This window comes from Armigeres subalbatus, chromosome 3 (genome assembly GCF_024139115.2).
Source record: "Armigeres subalbatus isolate Guangzhou_Male chromosome 3, GZ_Asu_2, whole genome shotgun sequence".
In the NCBI taxonomy this organism is placed as follows: domain Eukaryota; kingdom Metazoa; phylum Arthropoda; class Insecta; order Diptera; family Culicidae; genus Armigeres; species Armigeres subalbatus.
The window spans coordinates 130,715,740-130,739,603 of NC_085141.1; the positions used below are offsets into that span (position 1 = coordinate 130,715,740).

The following is a 23,864-nucleotide window of genomic DNA, read 5'->3' on the forward strand; positions in this document are numbered from 1 at the left end:
AACACACTCCGGACCTTCATAGGCAGCCAAAACCTCGATATCGTGTGTCTACAGGAAGTCGAGAACGAACAGCTTTCCTTGCCTGGCTTTGTCGTTTTCGCGAATGTGAACCACACGAGGAGAGGAACAGCTGTAGCGGTAAAGGAGCACATGCATGTCACTCACGTGGAGAAGAGCCTGGACAGCCGACTTATCGCGCTGCGAGTGCACGACACAACGATCTGCAACGTCTACGCTCCCTCCGGAACTGCTCAGCGCGCTGCTAGAGAGATGGAACTGGATGTGCGTGCGATTCGTCCAGCCCGAACGCCAGTCCGTCCCTCAAAACAGCTGTACAGCAGCTGCAGCTACATGATGTGTGGGAGAAGCTGTGTTTACCTACGTCTATCGAAACGCGCGATCTCGACTCGATCGGATCTATGTCAGCCGTGGTCTTCACGACAAACTGCAGTCGGCCTACACGCACGTCTGCTGTTTCACGGATCACAAGGCGCTAACGCTCAGACTCTGTCTTCTCCCACTGGGACACGAGCCCGGGCGTGGTTTCTGGGCCCTTCGACCGCATCTTCTAATCGAAGAAAACGTTTCTGAGTTTCAGTATAAGTGGCAATATTGGACTCGTCAGCGCAGAAACGTTGGAAATGTTGGCACTGCAGCGTAATTTCTCCCACATGTTTATGCGCATCAACGAGACGCACGTAGCCGGTGAGCCAATGTGGATCTTCCAGCTGGGGGAAAGACGGCGGAGGAAAACAACGATCACGCAGCTACAGATGGGAGAAGACGAAATCATCGTCGAGCCTCAAGAAATCGAGGCAAATCTGTTTGATTTTTTCTCGAGTCTCTACTCAGAAGAAACAGCAGAAAAAAGAGCAGAAGAAACAGCTATCAGGGCGAGCGCAAAAAATTTTATCTTCGGATGTTCGATGTCATCCACCGTGAGTTGAACATGCTTATGAATGAAGCACTCAACGGCAATCTCCCCCATACCCATGCCTTCGTGGAAGGCGTCATCGTGTTAGTGAAGAAGAAGGGGAGTGACAACACAGCCCAAGCGTACTGGCCCATATCGCTGCTCAACGAGGAACTCATCTCTCTTCAATCGAATATTAGTCAGTCGGTCCACATCCCGGCTGCTCATCAATAGAGATGTCGTAAAATCCCGATTAATCGATTAGTTACTAATCGATTACTCTTGATTCTTGTCGATTATTGAATCGATTAATCATTGTATACTGCCGTGAAACGCATATTTGTCCCATCTTTGCTGGGTTTCCTATTCATATGGGACAACTATGCGATTCACGGCAGTATAGTTCTCGAATCAAAATTAATCGATTATCACAACGATGAATCGATTAATCGAAATAATCAATTAATTTTCGACATCCTTATGATGTCGTAAAATTCTGATTAATCGATTAGTAACTAATCGATTACTCACGATTCCTCTCGATTATTGAATCGATTAATCGTTGGGTAATAATCGATTCAAAATTAATCGATTATCACAACGATGAATCGATTAATCGAAGTAATCGATTAATTTGCGACATCTCTACTCATCAATGGGCACCTCTCTCGATCGTTCGAGATCGCACGGTCGGTGCGACAAGGCAATCCCCTGTCCATGCACCTGTTCGTGCTCTATCTTTACCCACTGGTGTGTAGGTTTGAGCAAATATGTGGGGATGATCTTCTCGTTGCCTACGCCGACATCAGCGTGGTTGTGACGTCATCGTAGCAAATAGAAGCGATGAATGAAATATTTCGTCGCTTTGGGCTTGCCGCCGGCGCAAAATTGAATTTGCAGAAACGGTTGCAGTGAATGTTGGCTTTTTCGAAGGTAACGAAATTGGTACACAGTGGTTACAAACAGCCAACGTAGTCAAGGTTCTGGGTGTTATCTTCGCCAACTCGATTAGGCTGATGACCACACTCAACTGGGATGCGCTGGCGGACAAGTTCCCACAGCAAATTTGGCTGAATCTGCACCAGCGGGTGATAATGTTAAATACATTCGGTACGTCGAAGCTGTGGTACCTTTAATCTGTGCTGGCCCCGCTTGGTGTCCACACGGCGAAAATCACAGCAACGATGGGGACTTTTCTATGGAAAGGAATGCCCGCACGCGTTCCGATCATGCACGTGTTGGCGCTGAAAAGTCGCAGACTGGCTACCAGTCGACATTTGCAAGAGATGGAATCCATTCCCTACTATAAATCCCTTCTTTTCCACGCAATTCCTCGCCACGCAATTTCAATAGACAATCCTGACCTAAAATCAATCCTATCAAATTTATCCCAAATTCCCAACCATAGCCAACAAAACCCCTTCGCCGATCTGATCCACCGGCAGTAAACCGAACTGCCAAAGGTGGAACGAAACAGTCCAGCGCTTGACTGGCCACGCGCGTGGCGAAATATTGGAATGAAGGAACTTTCCTCATCTCAGCGATCCCAACTTCACCTGCACGCTTAAAATCAATAACACAGAGATGTGTTTGCTTCACACAAAACGGATCTAATGCAGAACATCCCCTAGATGAGCGACAGTTACACAGGCACAAAAATGCCTCGTACGGTCGTGAAAACGGTCCTTTTCAACATGGAACCAAATACTGTTGAAAATATTGAAATCCAAACTTCAATAAAACCACATGAGCTATTTTTGTGGCTGTATAATTGTCACTCATCTAGGGGATGTTCTGCATTAGGTCCGTTTTGTGTGAAGCAAACATATCTCTGTGTTATTGATTTTAAGCGTGTGCTGGTGAATGGGAAAATCGAGCATCGGAAGCTTCTGCACGTGATGCAACGGGTGGCGGACGAGAACTGTCAACACTGTGACATACAGGTACCTGAAACGCTCCAGCACAAGTTCTGTAGCTGCACTCGTGTCGGCCCGGCCTGGACGGTCCTACAACAGAGGCTAGCCGGCTACATGAATGGTTGGCGGCGACTGTCGTTCGAGGACCTCATGAGACCTGTTGGAAGAGCTGCACGAGTGGAAATTCTCCGCTTGTTTGTGAAGTACATCGGCTTTGTTAACGAGTGTAACGATAGAATTGATGTAGACGCTCTAATGTTCCAATAAGATTTAAATCGAGGGCAGCAGGGACTATGTCCAAGGGATTGACGATCCCTCCTCAGGCCATCTGCGAGTTGTGGGGCTTGCCTAGGATGTGGTGGGGTTTGACAGTGGGCCCTGTTAAACCTCTATAAAAAGCTGCATATATCCGCAAGTAGGCCCCACCGAAGCGACCATGTGCCGCTCAAAGCGCACAAGCCCAAGTCCTGGTGTTAGGTGGGACGCTAAACAGCCCTGACACGACGGCCCTCCGACGAGACAGGAGGTTTGCGCAGGCCCAATAAGCCGCCTAGAAAACCAATCATTACAAACAATATAAGAGATAATGCGACTCGATATAATCGATCACTACCTCGTTGCAGTATGCCTGCGCTCAAAACTCTCGACGGTGTACAACACGCGGCTACAAGACGCTAGACTAGCCCAAGAATACGCGCAGCAGCTGGAAGTGGCACTCCCAACGGAAGAGCAGCTAGGCGCAGTGTCTCTTGAAGATGGCTGGAGAGATATTCGATCCGCCATTGGTAGCACCGCAACCGCTGCACTTGGCACGGTGCCCCCGGATCAAAGAAACGACTGGTATGACGGCGAATGTGAGCAGTTAGTGGAAGAGAAGAACGCAGCATGGGCGAGATTGCTGCAACACCGCACGAGGGCGAACGAGGCACGATATAAACAGGCGCGGAACAGCCAAAACTCGATTTTCCGGAGGAAAAAGCGCCAGCAGGAAGATCGAGACCATGAAGAGACGGAGCAACTGTACCGCGCTAATAACACACGAAAGTTCTATGAGAAGTTAAACCGTTCACGTAAGGGCCACGTGCCACAGCCTGATATGTGTAAGGACATAAACGGGAACCTTCTTACGAACGAGCGTGAGGTGATCCAAAGGTGGCGGCAGCACTATGAAGAACACCTGAATGGCGATATGGCAGACGAAGATGGCGGTATGGTGATGGACCTGGGAGAACGCGCGCAGGACATAATCTTACCGGCTCCGAATATCCAGGAAATCCAGGAGGAGATTGGCCGGCTGAAGAACAACAAAGTCCCTGGGGTTGACAAACTACCAGGAGAGCTATTTAAACACGGTGGTGAGGCACTGGCTAGAGCGCTGCACTGGGTCATTACCAAGATATGGGAGGAGGAAGTTTTGCCGCAGGAGTGGATGGAAGGTGTCGTGTGTCCCATCTACAAAAAGGGCGATAAGCTAGATTGTAGCAATTACCGTGCAATCACATTGCTGAATGCCGCCTACAAGGTACTCTCCCCAACTGCAAGGGAGTTCGTGGGGCAGTACCAGGCGGGTTTTATGGGCGAACGCTCCACCACGGACCAGGTGTTCGCCATTCGCCAAGTACTGCAGAAATGCCGCGAATACAACGTGCCCACACATCATCTATTCATCGACTTCAAAGCCGCATATGATACAATCGATGGGGACCAGCTATGGCAGCTAATGCACGAACACGGTTTTCCGGATATACTGACACGGTTGATCAAAGTGACGATGGATCGGGTGATGTGCGTAGTTCGAGTTCGAGCATTCTCGAGCCCCTTCGAAACCGGCAGAGGGTTACGGCAAGGTGATGGTCTTTCGTGTCTGCTATTCAACATCGCTTTGGAAGGGGTAATATGAAGAGCAGGGATTAACACGAGTGGTACAATTTTCAATAAGTCCGTCCAGCTATTTGGCTTCGCCGACGACATAGATATTATGGCACGTAATTTTGAGAAGATGGAGGAAGCCTACATCAGACTGAAGAGGGAAGCTAAGCGGATCGGACTAGTCATCAACACGTCGAAGACGAAGTACATGATAGGGAAAGGTTCTAGAGAAGACAATGTGAGCTACCCACCGCGAGTTTGCATCGGTGGTGACGAAATCGAGGTGGTAGAAGAATTTGTGTACTTGGGCTCACTGGTGACTGCCGAAAATGACACCAGCAGAGAAATTCGGAGACGCATAGTGGCTGGAAATCGTACGTACTTTGGACTCTGCAAGACGCTCCGATCGAATAGAGTTCGCCGCCGTACCAAACTGACAATCTACAAAACGCTCATTAGACCGGTAGTCCTCTACGGACACGAGACCTGGACGATGCTCGTGGAGGACCAACGCGCACTTGGAGTTTTCGAAAGGAAAGTGCTGCATACCATCTATGGTGGGGTGCAGATGGCGGACGGTACGTGGAGGAGGCGAATGAACCACGAGTTGCATCAGCTGTTGGGAGAACCATCCATCGTTCACACCGCGAAAATCGGACGACTGCGGTGGGCCGGGCACGTAGCCAGAATGTCGGACAATAACCCGGTGAAAATGGTTCTCGACAACGATCCGACGGGCACAAGAAGGCGAGGTGCGCAGCGGGCAAGGTGGATCGATCAGGTGGAAGATGACTTGCGGACCCTCCGTAGACTGCGTGGTGACGTGTAGCCCTGGACCGAGCCGAATGGAGAAGACTCTTATATACCGCACAGGCCACTTCGGCCTTAGTCTGAATAAATAAATAAATATAGATTTAAATTGATTTGAAAGCGATGAACTACAATTTGTAAATAACTGTACATAAAATGACAAAATATTGCAGGTTGCAGTGGATTGTCAAAATGCATGGAATCTGGCTAGCAAATGTTGACGAACGCCTGAAAATTTTGCAACCAGTGTTGTTGGCAATGAAAATAAAAAGGTTTTGGTACTTCGCAAAAACATTTTTTACAGTCTTGGAGGTGTGGTGAATGCCACCCTTAAAAACGATAAGCTGTATTGCAAATCTGATTTTAATAATGCATCAAATACTATTGTTATATTTTAAGAATACTCTATTCAAAGAGCACTTATAAATAAAGGCGCCGGCTGGCTCTTGCGTTCTTTTTTCTATCGCGCCAACATCAAAGACACACCGTACTGCCGTTAAAAATGAAAGAACATAATTCCGAAAACCGTTTTAGTTTTAATCACGTCTTGTATATAAAAGTGGCGACGAGGACAATTAAATCGTGTGTGCTTTAGTGAAACAAAAGTTACAGAAGTGCGAGGAATCTCGTAGTGGTTTCCAGTGTATTGTCTATAATATGATAATTGTCATATCTAGAGTAAACGGATGTGATAATTAAAATAATCTCATGATAATTGACTATTATTGTACACTTGACGAAGGCATTAGTCGCTGATTGGTGAAATCTATGTTACTGTTAAAATCTTAGTGGAACTCCACCGAGTTATTTGGTATTGTAAGCTGAAGTGTGGCGAATTGTCTGAATTATTGCGTGTGAGATGAAGTTCACTGTATTTATGTGTGACAAAAAAGTGATAGGATCAAATTTGAAGAAATATTAGTTATAAATATTTGGCTTTTATTTCCATTTCTTTCTACGACTAGGTGTACGACGATGAAGCGTTTCAGTTATAGCTAACTGGCTATCGTACGTCCGGCTGCAAGCAGAGCATCTACTACGGATGCAATTTACAAGAGAGACAAGGCGCTGATATCAATAGCTATCAATAGTCAACCAACACATTGCGCCCTTTAATATGGGGTGCGTCAATTATCAAGGCGTGGTGCATGTGAATCGACAGAGGAAAGAATTGATGATTGCGAACAATAGGAACTGGACGATGCGGATATCGTTTGTGGATTATATGTGCGAAAGCCAACTGGCAGAAACAAATGATGGTGTAAAAAGTACCTATAGTATTGTGTTTGATTTAGAAATTGTTCATACCATAAAACAGTGGGGTTGTTGCTTGTTTACGAAAAGTTATTTTGTCGAATATGTAAGTTTAATTAATTGCAAATCAGAGTTAGCATGTTTTTATTTACGAATGATTCTTAGAGATAAAGTGTTATGTTATGAATGTAACTTCGAATGATATAAATTTAGAAAAAGCATTCCAAAGGGGGGAGAACTGTGGTGAATGCCATCCTTAAAAACGATAAGCTGCATTGCAAATCTGATTTTAATAATGCATCAAATACTATTGTTATATTTTAAGAATACTCTATTCAAAGAGCACCTATAAATCTCGGGTACTTATTCAAAAGGACGTATGTGATTTTGAAAACAAAGATTCAAACGTCGATTTGTCCAATCTGATTGCACTCCTACGCAAACCAACACCACCAATAGATAGCCGAAGGCTTCCTCTACCTGTTTGTGATGATGGTTTGCGTGGGAGTGCTATAAGATTGGACAAATCGACGTTTGAATCTTTGTTTACAAAATCACATACGTCCTTTTGAATAAGTATCCGAGAAATAAAGGCGCCGGCTGGCTCTTGCGTTTCTTTTTCTATCGTGCCAACATCAAAGACACACCGTACTGCCGTTAAAAATGAAAGAACATAATTCCGAAAACCGTTTTAGTTTTAATTACGTCTTGTATATAAAAGGAGGAGTCAAATAAAATCTTTGGTTTTCAGCAAGACTATATTCAAAAAAAAATATCCAATTTTCAACACAGTAATACTTGGTAAAACACGACAAATTTCACTTCAAAAACATATTTTTTGATTGTTGTAATTATACAATTAAAGTCATTCCTGAAAGTCTGGCATCACTGTTTTGGCGCGCTTCGAAAAAAAGCTCATCGGAAACAAACGGACAGCTTTCAGCTGACATCTAATCGTCCTTCTCTTTCAAGCTCATAAGAAGGATATCACAGAACAGATAGGAATCATAGAACGAACTGCAAGTTTCAAAGTAGTCTTTTCGTGTATCAACAATCGCCGAACAGCTCTCCCGTGTATCCAAGGCGAAAGAAAGAGACGACAAAGCATGCGATGCTGCTCTATCTTATGCGCGTTGTTCAGTAAAGCTTGACTTCCACCGCTAGGTTCGCTAGCGTTTCAAAATCCTGGGAGGACCACATTTCACTGCAATGATGCCTATATGTTATGTGAGGATATGATCTGACACCAAAAATTTGACAGCTCGCTGCTTGCATTTTGGTTGGAAACTTCTTGCAAGATCTTTGCATTTCGCATGTTGGAAGAAATTTGTAATAAAACTGAATTTCAACCCAAGTTTTAACCACAAAAAAAATCATGGCTTGTTATGATTCGGAACAGTTTTTGCCTTTCTTTTATCGTTGTTCGTTATCTATTGAGAGCGATTTCTGCCAACTTCCTTGATTATAGGGACTCCGCTTGCAACCTATTCATCTCCAACTACAAAGTGCCCCTCTCTATAAACAATCAATACCACGTCTCGAACTACGCTGATTTTTTTTAAATTTTCTGTGCATTTCTTCACTTCAACAGCGCTGATGGTCGCGTAGCTAGTCGTTAACATAAGAAAGTCAACCGAACTATCTTGGTCACATTTTGGACCGATTTAAGCATCGTATTGCATAGAATCGCTTCTTCGTTGGCAACTCGGGAAGAGTATATATCCAATCGTATTGCCGAAAACCACTCACTCGTGGAAGCGAATGGCAATATGTGGCTTCGGAGAACTACCCAATCGAACAACTATCTAGTTGAATCCCTGCTCCACAAACCTTCGATAATCACCTTTGGTGGCATAGGCTTTCATTTTAATGGAGCGCAGAACACATTGGCCACAATACATGATCAAATTTTTTCCACGTTAAAGCTTCATTTCCTAAATTGAAGCATGGACTCGACAATCAGCTTCTAATTGTCGGTCTTAACAAGGTGAACAGTAGTTTAACTCGCGTCAAAGGTGATGGACGTGTTACTTATACTAATAATAAAGTTCGCCCAGGCTAAATGTTTTTAATCTGAAATTCACTTCTTATTGCAGAATTCAGTTAGAAAGGAATTCAGTTTCTTATCTTTATCTAAGAATCTGAATTCGGTTTTGGATTCAGTCGCCGATAATTTTCAGACCGTCGAACGCCTCTACACCAGATACCAATGTTTTCTCAAAAATCTCGAGATTTTTTTTAGCGTTTAGGGAAAGACACACCATAGCCCCTCATCATCATGGGGGCCCCATGATGATTGGACTAACCTACAACGTACTATGCACCTCCTCCAAGCACTATCCCTACATGCCGATGAACCGACATGTGCACGTGGTGTTTTGTTGAGCTGCCAGCTGAAAGGCGTTTTCCGTCATGTTTTCCGGCTACAGAATATCACCACTTTTTTAAAATGTGAATATAATCAATATGCTTGAGATTTTGTACAATTTCAAGATGGCATTAGCTAGCTGTGTTGCTTTACTGTTGCACGAGGTAAACATACCCATGAAAACCAATACAATTAAAGATACATTAAAGCAGTCTTTTTATAGTTAGGGCATATTGACCCCCCAGGTTATTATAAAAAAAATATTTTACACACATTTACTTAATACTATTATTTGAAAACTTTCATTTTGTATTATCAAACATAAAAATAATAATTATCACGTGGTTCGGTCGTCAAATCACCCTCCCTCCCCTTTGTATGACCGTGTGGTTTCAAGAATTGAAATTCAGTGATAAGGAGGAGTTTTTCAAAAATGTTTTTGTTGCTACTCGATAGCAAATAACAAATATTGGATTCAAATGAGCATATTGGCATTTATAACAACGTTGGCCATTAATAATATATTTAAGACTGGTTGAGTAAAATCTCTAGTGTATTTTTATGGCAAGCATTACATCCATTGAACACGACCCTTTGAGTCAATTCAAAGTTTACTCAGTTAGACAAATGAAAGTGCATAACACCGTGACCAATATTTGTCAATAATACTATGTTGAACACCGCTCCACAACTCCATCCATCCCTGTTCCCTAAATCCTGTGCCATTTCAAACTGATTGAAAAACCCGGGCATCATCATCGATCACCTTCGGTAGAGCGCGCACATCACGCCACTCCGTTCCGTTCGGCCCAATGAACCGATTAGTTATTTATCGGGCGAACGCAAAAATATCTTCCGAATCAATTAATCATCAACGTTTTCCCGCCATCACACCGACCGAACAACAATTCAAATAAAATGTACCACGGCGCTAGCTACGTTGGCGCTGGCTGGTGGTTTCTGTGCAGTAAACACAAAGAGAAACCACCCCGCTCTCGTCTGATCCGCCCCACGTCATCGTGCGCGACCATTGTAGTCGCCCCGCGACCGAACCGCGAGATAACTCTTTCCCACGAATCATCGCGTTGCTCCCAACCATTAGTCTTGGAGGCATTTGACAGATGAAGAACACGGCGATCAATTTCCCGATAGCGATTGAAAGGTGATGGTGGGTTAATGGAGGATAAAAGGTACGTCGGTGACGTTGGGTCATTTTTCTTGGATACGGTGATTTTTTCGTAATTGAGCGATAACGATTTTCACCTCGGCATTTCTCGTAATTGTCGAATAGTATTCCATTTGAGTAATGATTAATCCATTGGATGGATTAAACCTCCAAGACGAAAATTTCTGTTTTTGCTTTCGTTTTATTTTGCTTTTTAAATTCGATTTATGATGTAGGGTTACTGCTTCGCAGATCATCGCCTAGCTTCTATGTTCATCCCATCAAAAACAAAGCAAGGAAAAATAATTTGGTTTACTTCTTATTTTTATGATTTTTTAGGAGCTTATTAGCAACAAATAGCGACGAGATTGGTGCTGTATTTCCCTGTTTCGCGATTAGATGAATATATGGTTAGTGAAATGGAAATGGAAGCAGTTCCCCTATTCATTCGAGTTTTGAATTTTTCTCCATGTAAGGTTTTTCCTTCTTGAAATGCTATTTTACACTGATAATTGCTAATTATTTCATGATGTTCGGAAAATTCTATTTTAATACATATTTTGCTACTAGGAATGTCACACGAACAGATTAATCTTTTCTTTTCATTCGATGGTAGAATATGCTGCCTTTATGTAGGCCACAAAATCTTGCGAAAATTGTTTGCTCACCTCCGATACTGGCGTTGTACGCCACACCAACGCCGCAGTAGTTGTTGAAGGCCACAGCTGCGACCTCACCGGCACAGCGCGTTCCGTGCTTGTTGTCGCCATTGTCCCGTGGCATCGGGTCCGAATCGTTACCGTTGATATCGTACGATGCGTCCGGGTCCTGCAATAAAGTAAGAGAAATAAGGTTGTGAGAGAGCGGATCAAAACAACTAAAGTATGAACGAGTGATGTCTATGGGAAGAGAGACGATACAACTCTATTTATTAAAATTTATCATAGGTATGGAAAAATGCTAATGAAGTGCCTTAGATGTCGAAAGACATGAATCCTTCAAACTGCTCTCATATAGACCAAACCAATCAAACAGTTTTGCGCTCTGGACAAAGTTTATTTGAGGATACATATCAGAACAGGAAAACTCGCGAATAACTGACTTTTTGGCGAAAATTTGTGTTATGAACTGGATGAATTATTGATTTATGTGCGTGATGAGCCAACGTTACATGCAAAGCTAACATTACCTTGGCCATGACCATCATTTAAAAAAAAACCTCGTCATATCCCATAAAGGGCACAAAATTAGGCACTAAGAGGGGGAATATCAGTTATTTTAATTTGTTTATTGTCGTTTTCTATATGTATGATAAGGTTTTATTGTAAAACACTGTTATGAACTTGGTGTGCATACTTTTTATAACAGTACCAAACGTATAACAATTTATTATTAGTTTAATTATCATATATCTGAGTATGTTATGTACAAGATATTTTGCATATTAATTTTTGGTATTATACCTCTCATGCACACCAAGTGGTGGTCGTCGGCTTGTTAGTTGCTACTGAAAATTCAACCTCAACGATGGTTTCTGTTAAAGTTTAGTGCTGAGCGATTCCAAGCAACAGCATCAAAATTTAAGAAAATTTTTAATTCATGATTTTCTATTGAGTTGAAACTTTGCACAGTTTTTCAATTTCATCTAAATCGTCATTTTTCGATATCAAATCTTCATATTGAGTCACGACTAACTTTTCAAAAGGGTGTATGTGAAAATGGTTCAAAAATATTTAAAAGCTGCACAGCAAAAACGGAATGTTCGATTGTTATGATTTTTCAGCAAAGTTAGACAACTAAATGGTGATTCTTAAGAAAATGTGCACAGTAAAAAAAAAATTGTTTGCCTTTAAAAATATCATTTTGTCACAGAAACTCAAATATCTCAAAACCCTATCTTTTTACGAACGTAATTTTTTAGGGAAAACGGTCCATTATATTAGCTATCTACCATAAAAATTTGGTGATGGTAAACTAATAAACAAAAAAGTTATGACATTTCAAACATTACACAATTTTCACACATAGTAAACAAAAAAAATTTCCGTGTATTTTTTTTCAAGAATCGCAGTTTGATGCTGATTTTATTGTTAAGGGCCTTGCGTGAGTTAAACAAGTTGTTTGTATGATATTCCATATTTATGTATTCATCGATATTATGTATATTATATGTATAAATATTATATGTATAAATAAATAAAAATGAATTAATATTATCCTAAGTATTAAATTAAATGTGGCAGTTACACAATGTTGTTATAGAAACTCTAAGAGTTTTGGGTTTGAATTTTGGTATGGGTTATGATATCATGAAAACAGTTTATTAATACTTATTTTTTATTTAATTTTTTATTTTATTAAATTTTTTAAAATATCGAACACTTTTGAATTATTATCAGCACAGTTTGAGTATAGTTTTGCTTTAATTTTATTTTCCGACAATGGAATGAAACAGTGAAATTTTTGGGTTCCTTGGATCGTTTTCGCGTTATTAAATTGCTCGCTGAGCTCTGAAGCCTTTATTTCGTACTCTTCAGTAGTAGTAAAACAAAATGATAATTTGGTTCCAATCAAAAAGTTCTTTCGCAGTTTTAATTGGATGCTCACGTTCTTTGGCTAAACTTGCTCTTGTGGCCATGCGCTTTATTGTTCCTCCAATAGCATCACAAGGACCTTTGCCATGTGATGTAGCAAAAAATGCCATTCTGCATCAATTCCGTACATTGATTTAAATTGACATAGGCTCGAAAAATTCTTACGATTTTTGTACTGCGACGCTGCTCCATCAGACATGAAATATATCTTTTTGACTTCTTTATGCTTATCAACGCGTAAAAAGTTAATCATTTTTTCAATGAACAAGTTTACGGATACTGAATCGTGTCTTAAATCTTCGGAAATTATAATAAAACTTAAGTGTTCAATTTGCGTACTTCCATTAAAATAAATAACGAATGGATGAATAAGAGCTTGTTGTACGTTCCAGTGATGGGACTGCACTTCATCTTGCAATACAAAGCTGTAATTTTCAGAAAATCACAAATGACTAAAAATTCACCATTTTGTAATGTATTTTCGTATTTTTAAAAAGCTGGATTGTTCTGTTTTAATGAAATCGTGAGGATTAAACTTTCTAATTTCAAGCAAAAATATGACACAAACTCATCTACAGGTTTTACAATAGTTTCTATCCTATCCGTGGTCACCCATTGCTCAAATGATAACTGATCAATATATTTTCTTCAAACTCAGCGAATAAAGTATTTTCCAATGATGAAGAATCTGGACAATCCGAACAAGATCGTAGATAGCAATTTGATGTTGTATTTTCACACAAAAAACTACCAGATAACATTTTAATATCCTTTTGTTAAATTGATTCTTTTCAAACTATGTAAAATAAGATTAATATTCTCATGGGTTGTGCACACACACATTATGTGTTCCTGAATTGGAAAGAAGCTTACATTGCCTTGGCCGAAGGCTTGCAAATGAGGAAAAACCTATTTTAATATTATCGTGAATTTCCTTGAAGCGTGTGTACGCTTCTTTCAAAGTCGTCATCATTAATCGTTTTTGGATTGCTTGACGCTTTCCATCTTTTTTTACTGATACATAATCTTTTTGACCAGGCATAGCTCGACTTACTTCATCATCTTCAAAATATTGGACTACTATTTCTTTTGTCTCATCTGTTAATGCAGTACTAGACCTAGTATTTTTGGTTGAAAGACAGTTATTCTTCAATTGTTTTGCCTCTTTTACTGTATTTCTATTGGTTTTGAACTCATCAATGGCATCCTGAATAGACCACGAACTTGGCAGCATCGACAAAATCAATAATTTTTCTTTCCTTGTCGTGGCTGCATTCGAGAACCTTTCCTTCATATTTATAATTACCTCATCGTAGTCTGTATTTTCCACATCATCAGGTCCTAATTTGAAGAGGTTTCTTCGTACAGCTTCGTTTATTTCACGGTATTTTTCTCCGGGTAATAAACGTAGTCCATCTTACTCCATTTAATCAGAGTCACTTTTATCCCAGCTATGCCCTCGTTAAAGCGTTCGATGTTGACCTTTTGGATACACTCATCTTCCGATTGATTTGTTGAAACAGATTTCGCTGATGGTACGGTGGCAAGGCTCTCAGCACTTAATACTTCTGGTAATTCCTCAGTTGTTGTCGATACATCTGGCAATTCCTCAGTTGCTGTCGTTTTCGAACTTCCTGCGCTCTGCTCAACCGATGATATACAGATTGCTCTGTTGTCAACGTTTAGACGGCAGGACGTGCAAATGCGTAAATTTGTATTCAATGTGGACATTGGAGCATAACCAGTCGCTTTCAGTTTATCTATGGTGCTTTCGGTGAGATTTCGTAACTCTTTTGAACACTTTTTTCCATCAAACGGCCTACAACAGTTGAGAAAGCGGCTACTCATGTTGTTCGTAATATTTCAATAAACAAAATCACTTTTAAGTTTTTACTGACTAGTTTGGTGTCATTTGTTGACTGAAGAAAAAATTACTATAAGATCTTTAACAACCTTAGTAGTAGTAATTTTTTGCTTTTTCGTGAGCATTGTCATGGTATGTACCTATCATGCATTTGTTGTTGTTGAAGATACCCGTTTCCTCCCGATCATAAAGTCTATTCTCTAAGAGGTATATTTTTTGCAGGTAAACTATAGACGTACACGTGTATATAAATCTTTGATTTTGCAGCTTTTGTCTTAAAAATAACATTTCTGATATGTTTCTATCAACGTTATTATCAACAGGTTTCAACACTATTAAAAGAATTTTTCGCCAGTCACGTGCAATGAAAATTATGACACTATCAATACTTTTGATCACAACACTGGATCGTGTCTAAGTTTCTTATAGATGCTATGAATAATTAAATCAAAATATCATGAAAACATCAAATCAATCAAACTGCAATTCTCGAAATAACTTACACAGAAAAAAATTTTTTTTTACTAAATGTGAAAATTGTGAAATGTTTGAAATGTCATAACTTTTTTGTTTATTAGTTTACCATCACCAAATTTTTATGGTAGATAGCTAATATAATGGACCGTTTTCCCTAAAAAATTACGTTCGAAAAAGATAGGGTTTTGAGATATTTGAGTTTTGTGACAAAATGATATTTTTAAAGGCAAAAAATTTTTTTTTACTGTGCACATTTTCTTAAGAATCACCATTTAGTTGTCTAACTTTGCTGAAAAAATCATAACAATCGAACATTCCGTTTTTGCTGTGCAGCTTTTTAAATATTTTTGAACCATTTTCACATACACCCTTCGTGACTCAATATGAAGATTTGATATCGAAAAATGACGATTTAGATGAAATTGAAAAACTGTGCAGAGTTTCAAATATTTTCGAAATGGTCGCTCAGGATCGACTGACATGCCCCCGTGGAATGCCTCTGCTCTTTCAACAACAGCACTCATGTGACAAGCATGCTCTTGACTGTCGCTTAGGCTTTTAACAAGAGTTGTTAATCAACAACTGTATTATTTTTATCGTGAGCATCGACTGAGCATCGTTCTACAAAACTCAGTTACTCGGTGGTTTCTTCAACAACAGCATTGACGATTTTATCTGTATTGAGAAATTAAGTCCATCCACATGTAATGATCGAAGGATAATACAAACAATTTAAATTCGATCCTTGGAATCGTTCAACAGTTCCCCAGTACATTGCAATACAGCACGTCAGTTTTACCTTTTAGTCAATGCTGGGATTGAATTTGAATCGAATGGCTTTATTCTCATAACAGCAGAAAAAAGCGGTAGTAATGCAATGTGGGCATTGATAGGTGCGAAGCCAATAAGAACAATGGAGTACTTTTCAATGGTATGCACGTTGATGAAAAAATTAAGCACGCAATTGAATGAACTGGCATAAACCTGTATAAAAAAGTGTATTCCATGGAAATAGTGTTTTTATGTAATCATTCCGACCAATATAAAATGTGGCGTAATCAAATACTGTTGGTTTTAAATGGACCGTAAAGTAAAATTAAGCATTTGTTTAAGACTGATGATTCTAAACAGCAGTAATGTATTTACCATAAGCTGTAATTAGTTTTCATTACTTCTATGGAGCAATGCAGCAGTCACGCCGAAACGTACGTCTCAGACTACTCCTCGTTCTGTTTCGGCTAAATTTAATTATAAATTTAGTACGAAAAAGTTGCATTAGTTCCTTACGTTCCTACCAGCACGAAAGTTTTATATTATATCCCGTCGGTTTTAATAGAATATGCATACCAGAACAAGCAACATCGAACAGTATGTGCATTATATTGCAAGAGGTTCCTAGAGCAAAACTGTGTAGGTTTCTTTTTCGAGAATTCTTCCATTGCGATGGTGAACATGAGAGCAAAGAGATAAGTTTTTTCCATACGCTATTTACATAGTGTTTAACAAAACTAAAGCTGCTGGTGGAATTTTTAGCTTTCTGTAAGTTACTCAAACCTTCGTTACACCAGTAAAAGGCGTTCAAACTGGTGCCCAACAAAAATCAAGACTGTTGCTTTTTACTTCACCAGTGTGTACTGGTGTACACACTTAACCAGCGAATTGCAGATTTTAATACAGTTCTGTATCAAAATCTTGCCAAATCTGTATACAATTTTGAGAAATACGATTTCGGAAGGTTTTATTAAAATAATTGTGTTAATATCTTACAATTTTTATTAGTTTAATACAGTATCTGTATGAAAAGCTTACCTAAAGCTTAGCCTCATAAGAAAAAAAACTTCCAGAATTGTATATTGTATTCAAAATTTTATATCCTCCCAAATTCGATGGTGAATCATTCGAATCGGCTTGATTAGCATTTAACGTTAATCTTGAAATGAAGCAGTTGAAAACTATAGCATCTCCGCTAGTAAACAACGGAAAACTTTAAATCCATTGTATCACATCATGAGATATCATTAGAGATATATTGCCGATTTCACCAATTTGAAGAGTTATGTGTAGATTGTGATTTGCCCGCTTCTTTTTCTCACACTCACTCTCATTTCGGGTTGATCGATTTTTGTTACTGAAATTTACCCAATTATAACCCATTACTCGTTAGTCACATGTAAGCGTGTACACTAAATCGATTCCCGCCAAGATTTGACGTCTATTTGTTTTCAGATTGAGCACTCACACACAAATATTATACACGGAAAACCAAACTTTTGTGAGTGTATTGAGTGTGAGAAAAAGATGACTGTGAGAAAAAAAATCTTGCAAAACTCTTATAAAGTGCAAAAAGCGCAATAATCACTTTTGACATATTTTAGTGATTTTACCAAAATATTGGGTAAATCACATGATAATATGCTGTGATTTTTGTGTTAATTATAGTTCAAAATTGATCAAAGCTGTAATTTTCCCAGCAGCAATTCACTGCGGCACGCAAACTTGTTTATTCGAAATCTGAAGATTACATTCTGATCCCTTGATGCTTGTCCAGGTCATACTGTTGTACACCCGATTCCTTTTTACACGGGGGATGCGTTCCATGTAAAAAAAAGTTTTCAGTTCAAAATTTGAAAATCCGTGTAAAACAAATTTTATGATTTCTTGAGGAATCATGCAAAATGGAGCAACTTTGCAAACGTTTTGTTTGGGATTACACGGCCGTGTAAAAAAATCCGTGTAAAAACATAATCGGGTGCATAATAAATTCCAGAGTTCCCTACCGAACTGCACATTCAACATTTTCTCAAAACCACACGATTCTTCTTTAAATGTCAAATTTTCAACTTAATAATAAGAAGGTTTTCATCACATCTAAAGCACATAATCTTGCTTTTTGCAATGGATTGAAAGGCCAACATTTCACTCAGAGAGCATAGTGGCTGCCAAGACAGGTTGAAACAAAAATGAAAGCAAAATTCTGAATCTTTGTCAAAAGGTCGGAGGTCAAAAGGTCGAAGGTTAAAAGGTCGAATGTCAAAAGGTCGAAAGGACAAAAGGTCAGAGGTCAAAAGGTCTAATGTGTATCATAACGTCGAAGGTCAAAAGGTCGAAAGACAAAAGGTCGAAAGGACAAAAAGACAAGGAATGAGTAGTGAAAAGAGAGACATAAGAAAAAAGTAATGAGCACAGGTAAATGAGAAGTGAAAAAAGAGAAGTGAGAATTGATAAGTGAGAAATGAAAAGTGAATAGTGAGTAGTGAGAAGTGAATAGTGAGTAGTGAGTGAGAAGTGCGTAGTGAAAAGTGAAAAGTAAAATGGAAGTAATGAGAAGTAGAAAGTAACAAGTGAGAAATGTGATATAAGGAGAGATAAAAATTTGAAGTGAAAAGGTAGGAAGAAGAAGGAAGGAAAATAAAGAAAAAATAAGAATGAAGAAGAAAAAAGAACAGAAAATAAAAAAAAGAAAAGGGAAGATAGAAGAAGGAAAAAAAGAGGACGAAGGAAGAAAGAAGAAGGAGAGAAGACACAAGGATGCAAAAAAAGGAAATAAGCAAGTAACAGTGAATGGAAAAATGGAAAAGAAATAAGGAACAAAGAAGAAAAAAATAAGAAAGAAAGATGGTAGAAAGAAAAAAGAAACAATAAGAAAAAAGGCAGATGAGAATGAAGAAGAATGCAGAAAAAAAATTGAAAAAAGGAAAAGGGAAGAAAGGAAAAAGAAAGGAAAAAGAAAGGAAGAAGAAAGAAGAAGGGAAAAAGAAGGGATTAAGAAGGATGAAAGAAGAAAAAAGGTAGAGAGAAGCAAAAACGAATGAATGAATGAAGAAGGGAAAAGAAGGAAGAAGTAAAAAAACAAGCAGAAAGAAAGGAAACAAGAAGAAAGAGAAAAAGAAGAGAGAAAGAATGAAGAAAGAAAGAAGGAAGAAAAGAGGAAAAAACATGGAAGAATGAAGAAAGAAGGAAAAACGGAGGAAGAAAGAATGAAGAAACACAGAAGAAAGAAATAAGTAAGAAAGATGGTAGAAAGAAAAAAGAAACAATAAGAAAAAAGGCAGATGATAAGAAGAAGTAAAAAAGAAAGAAGAAAAAAATTAGAATGAAAAAAGAAGTAAGAAGGAAAGTAGAAGAAGGAAGGAAGACACAAGGAAACAAAAAAGAAAGTAGACAGAAGAAGCAAGTAACAAGAAAGATGGGAGAAATGAAAAACAATGAAGGGAGAAATAAGGAAGTAAAAAGGAAGAAAGAAGGAAGAAAGAAGGAAGAAAGAAGAAAGAAAGAAGGGAGAAAGAAGAAAGAAAGAAGAAAAAAGAAGAAAGAAATAAGAAAAAAATAAGGGAGAAAGAAGAAAGAAAAAAGGAAGGAAGAAGGGAAAAAAAGAAAGAAGGCAGAGAGGCGGAAGAAAGAAAGGAGGCAAAAAGAGTGAAGAAAGAAAAAAGAAAGAAGGAAGAAAAACTGTTTTCTGAAAAACTGGAAAACGAAAGAAAGAAGGAAGGAAGAAGGAAGAAAGAGAGAAGAAAAAAGATAGAAAGGATAAAAAAAAAGAAAAAAAGAAAGGAGAAAGAATAAAGAAAGACAGAAAAAAGGAAAAAAACTTAACACAATTCACCGAGTAGTGATACTGCCTTTCTCGCATTTAGCCAAGACACCAGCCTTATATGGTAAATATGGTTCGATGTACCATTTTCTTTATAACTTTCAAACACAACGGTCAATCGTTTTAAAATTCAATAGTGATCAACTAGCGTTTGCCCCCTGTCGAATGAAACTTGTTGTGAGGAAATCGGTTAAGGATTACTATATGAAAAGTTGTCTAATGTTTTATTAGCTTGTGTGCACACACATACACACACATACACACATATATACACACGGACAGACAGAGATTTGTTCAGCTCGCCGAGCTGAGTCGAATGGTATATAACACTGGTATATAACACATATAACAAGTTCGTTTTTGGAGTGAAATGATAGCCTTTCGGTACAACTTTGTTGTACGAGAAAGGGAAAAAGAAAGAAATAAGAAAGGGAGAAGGTGGAAAGAAGCAAAAAAGAAGGAAAAAAGGAAGAAAAAAGAAAGAAGTTAGAAATAAGGAGAAGAAATATGGAAGGAAGAAAGAAGTAAGAAAGAAGAAAAAAGGAAGAAGAATGGAAGGAAAGAAGCATATGAAGTAAGAAAAAAGAAGGAAAAAGAAACAAGAAAGGAAATAGAGGGTAAAAGAAAGACAAAATAATAAAGAAGGAAGAATAAAAAAGGGTCTTACTTCATTTCGACCTTTTGACGCAGTTTTTTTTGTTTCGACCTTTTGTCCCTTCGACCTTTTGTTCTTTTGACCTTTCGACTTTCGACCTTTTGTCCTTCGACCTTTTGTCATTCGACCTTTTGACCTTCGACCTTTTGTCCTACAACCCAAAATTCTAATCTGGTATACAGGGTGTTCAATAAGTTGTTTATAAGGAACGTTTGTAACATTTCTTTTGGAATGACCTCTATTTTGTACTTCTTCACGAGCTTCAAACGTTTTTAAAACCCATCGCAAGCGGCACGCACGGTCTGCATGGGTATTTCGTTCCAGATTTTGAGAATTACGTCTTGAACTGGTCCAAGTTACTGACCTTGTATTCGTACAGCTTTAACATAATAAAGGACCACACAAAAAAGTTAAGAGGGTTCAAATCCGGGAAACTGTCCCCTGATGAAATTGTCCCCATATTAGGCTAAAATATCAATTTCCGTGTGTAATGGGTTACCGTTCTATTGGAACACGTAAGGCTCATCTCCGTCTAAGCACCGGGCAACATGGGGGCATCAATCGTCCCCAAAACCTCAGTTTTGTAGTACGCCGCAATGATTTTGAAATTCAAAAATGGCTATTTATGATGCCCAATCCATTTTCAACGCACGTAATAAACAAACAACAAGTGACAGAATGTCAACACCACACACATCCTATAGCGTATAAATACCGCTAACACTGACACCAATACTAATACAGAATATGTACATTGGGCTTACAAACACAATGATCAAACATTTGTTTTCGAACTTATTGAACACCCTGTAAAGGATTCTCTACTGGTTTTGCATAATTTTGCTAGAATTCTTTTCTGAATCTCAGGACTCGCAGACATGAAGACTATTCACAGAAATAAAAAGGTCTGACTACAGTTCATGTGGATGGAAAGTTTTGTGCTTTTTTCGTACAACGAAGCTGTACTGAAAAGCTATCATTTCACTTCAAATACCATTTGCTATAGAGGGCTTGAAGACCCATAGTGGTGTTATACAAATCGACCAATCGACAGTTCCTCAATGAGAAAATACATGATCCCTCCAAAATTATTGATTAATTATTTAGAGTGTCTTAGGGAAAATGTTACACATTTATAAGACCTTACAATATTCTTCTATCCACTTCCACTATAATCAACTTTGTTTGCATCAGCAGATACGTATTTCGTTTTCTATTTGAAAAATTCGTCAGTGTCGAAAATAAAACCCTGATTAATCCTAGCGGCGATGGTGCCTTTCTCATGCATATAAGATATGGTATATTAGCCATAGCTTTCAAGCCGCTAGTTCGAGCCCATAGTTCGGCAAAAATCCTCGGCGGAAGGTAGACAGCAGTAAACCTGGTCCACCTGATAGACAGCAGAGACGGAGACAGCAGAAAACCAGTAAGGTAGACAGCAGCAAACCAGGTGTTATCTGCTTGGCTTTCAAAACGGAGAGTCGGTGTTTTAGTGGCAAGACATTATTGTGCGCATTGTTTAGCCGACCGCCAAGATGAATAGGTCCATCAATCAGCTTCGGGTGGAGAGATCTAAGACTCGCTCGGCAATCAACTAATCGATTGCTGGATAAACGGCGGTAATCGTAAACCTATTTGTGGCCTATTTGTCGAATATTTCCGAAACCTGTGGTGTTCTCAACGAAGTGCTTTTCGTAAAACCGCTTGGCAAACGACCACTCTTTGATATCGTGTATGGACTTGGACTCGGTGTTCAAGTGGCAGGTTCGCGTATCCGAATGATCATTGTTGAAAAATGTGAAGCTGCCCGAAACTACCCAGCCAAATTCTGCGGCGCCGGTCGCTTGTCACCGATCGTGATGGACCCGTAGCGAAGTAAACGGAAGAAGTATGCACTACCCAGAATGACATCGATGTCACCAGGAATCGCAAACGTTAGATCTACCTAATCCACATGATCCGGAACAGACCAATTTCGAGGATCTGTGGCGGTTTGTGGTAACCGTACCGTAATGGTTGGTAGAACAAAAGGCACTTGTTGTTAGCGCAAACGTAGAAACTCGAGAGGAAACAGCAGCAACAACTTGATGTGTGACCGACGACGTTGTTGCACCTCCGATACCACAAACTGGAATGGGAACTGGCAGACGAAGGCAAGGAAGTAAGCATATGCGGTATTTCGAAAAAATTCGTTTCAGGTGGTTCGAAACGAAATTCCGCGGAATTTCGCGGAATTTGAGCAAGGCGAAATCTGATTTCTTGATTTCGTTTCGTTTCGTAAAATTGCAAAATTTCGCTAGAAAAACTAGCTTCTAACGAAATTTAACGGAATTCCGCGAAATTTCGAAACAAATTTAAACTTGAACCAGACTTCATATTACCAAAAATTTTTGCTGCGCCGCTGAACAAAATCGTTAAGTTGTTTTCAAAACTTTAGGTTATGCAATTTTTTCTATTAACGCTTACTACATAACCCCATTCTTAGTCTACAAATACGTATGTAGTTTTCTTCTAAAACGTCTTCAGTGTTTCCAAGATTCAAATTTAAATTTGGTGATATTTTTTGCTATTTGCACAATATGAATGCGGAATCAATCGTGGGACGGCAGCTAGTTCGGGAGAACGCGAAGTGGAAAAAAAACTACCTTGCGTAGGTGAAATTTTTCTAACCGGTGTGCAATCGATCGTGTTGATGTTGATCACGCTAGCTAGTGTTGGAGAACGCGAAGTGATAAAACTAATGTCTGCATTGAAGAGCACAAAATTATTTAGTGCGTAATCGATAGTGTTGTAAAAGCTTATTAAACGGATCACATTGATCTTGCTTTAAATTGATTTGAAACACAGTTTACGTCTTCTTGTTTTCAAATTAACTTCATTCACAATAAATATTTATTCGCTTACCAAAGGGCTACAAGTTGAATTACCTTCTCAACTAAGATTCCTTTTCCGTAGCGCTCACGGAGATGCAGAGCATTCCTCGGTCTCTTAAACAATGAGTGTTAAACTAATTTTCCACTCCTAATCCTAAATTGACAGTAAGGAGCATTGTTAGGTATTGGTCATGAATTGGAAACTCTGAAGCAAGTATACAAAAAGAATAACTTTTTAATTGATAACTAATAAATTAATAATTTTATTTTATTTCCCAATAATATTATTTAATTGGTGAGCTGTGCATATTTGCTGTTTTTCTACGATGTGTACAGTTAATCAAGCTAAGCTCTTCTTTGACTATTTGCACAAAATGTAAGGAACATTGCAGATTTGTGGGTATTTCTAGATCTTCGCATGGAATTTGCAAAAAAAAACCGAAACGGGTTAAAAGATCATTAAAATTGCTGAAAGCTTACAGCTCATACTGACCATAACAGATGTTCTCATATGC

General features: G+C 39.0%; 1 protein-coding gene across 2 annotated transcripts in view; it reads right to left on the reverse strand.

The window, feature by feature from the left end:
* Positions 1–23,864, reverse strand: part of LOC134223622 (furin-like protease 2) — a 1,298,803-nt gene that overhangs the window by 233,081 nt on the left and 1,041,858 nt on the right. For both annotated transcript variants that reach the window (XM_062702810.1, XM_062702811.1), the window contains exon 6: positions 10,964–11,123. In XM_062702810.1, the coding sequence (XP_062558794.1) occupies positions 10,964–11,123 (160 nt within the window). The remainder of the gene's footprint in view (positions 1–10,963; positions 11,124–23,864) is intronic.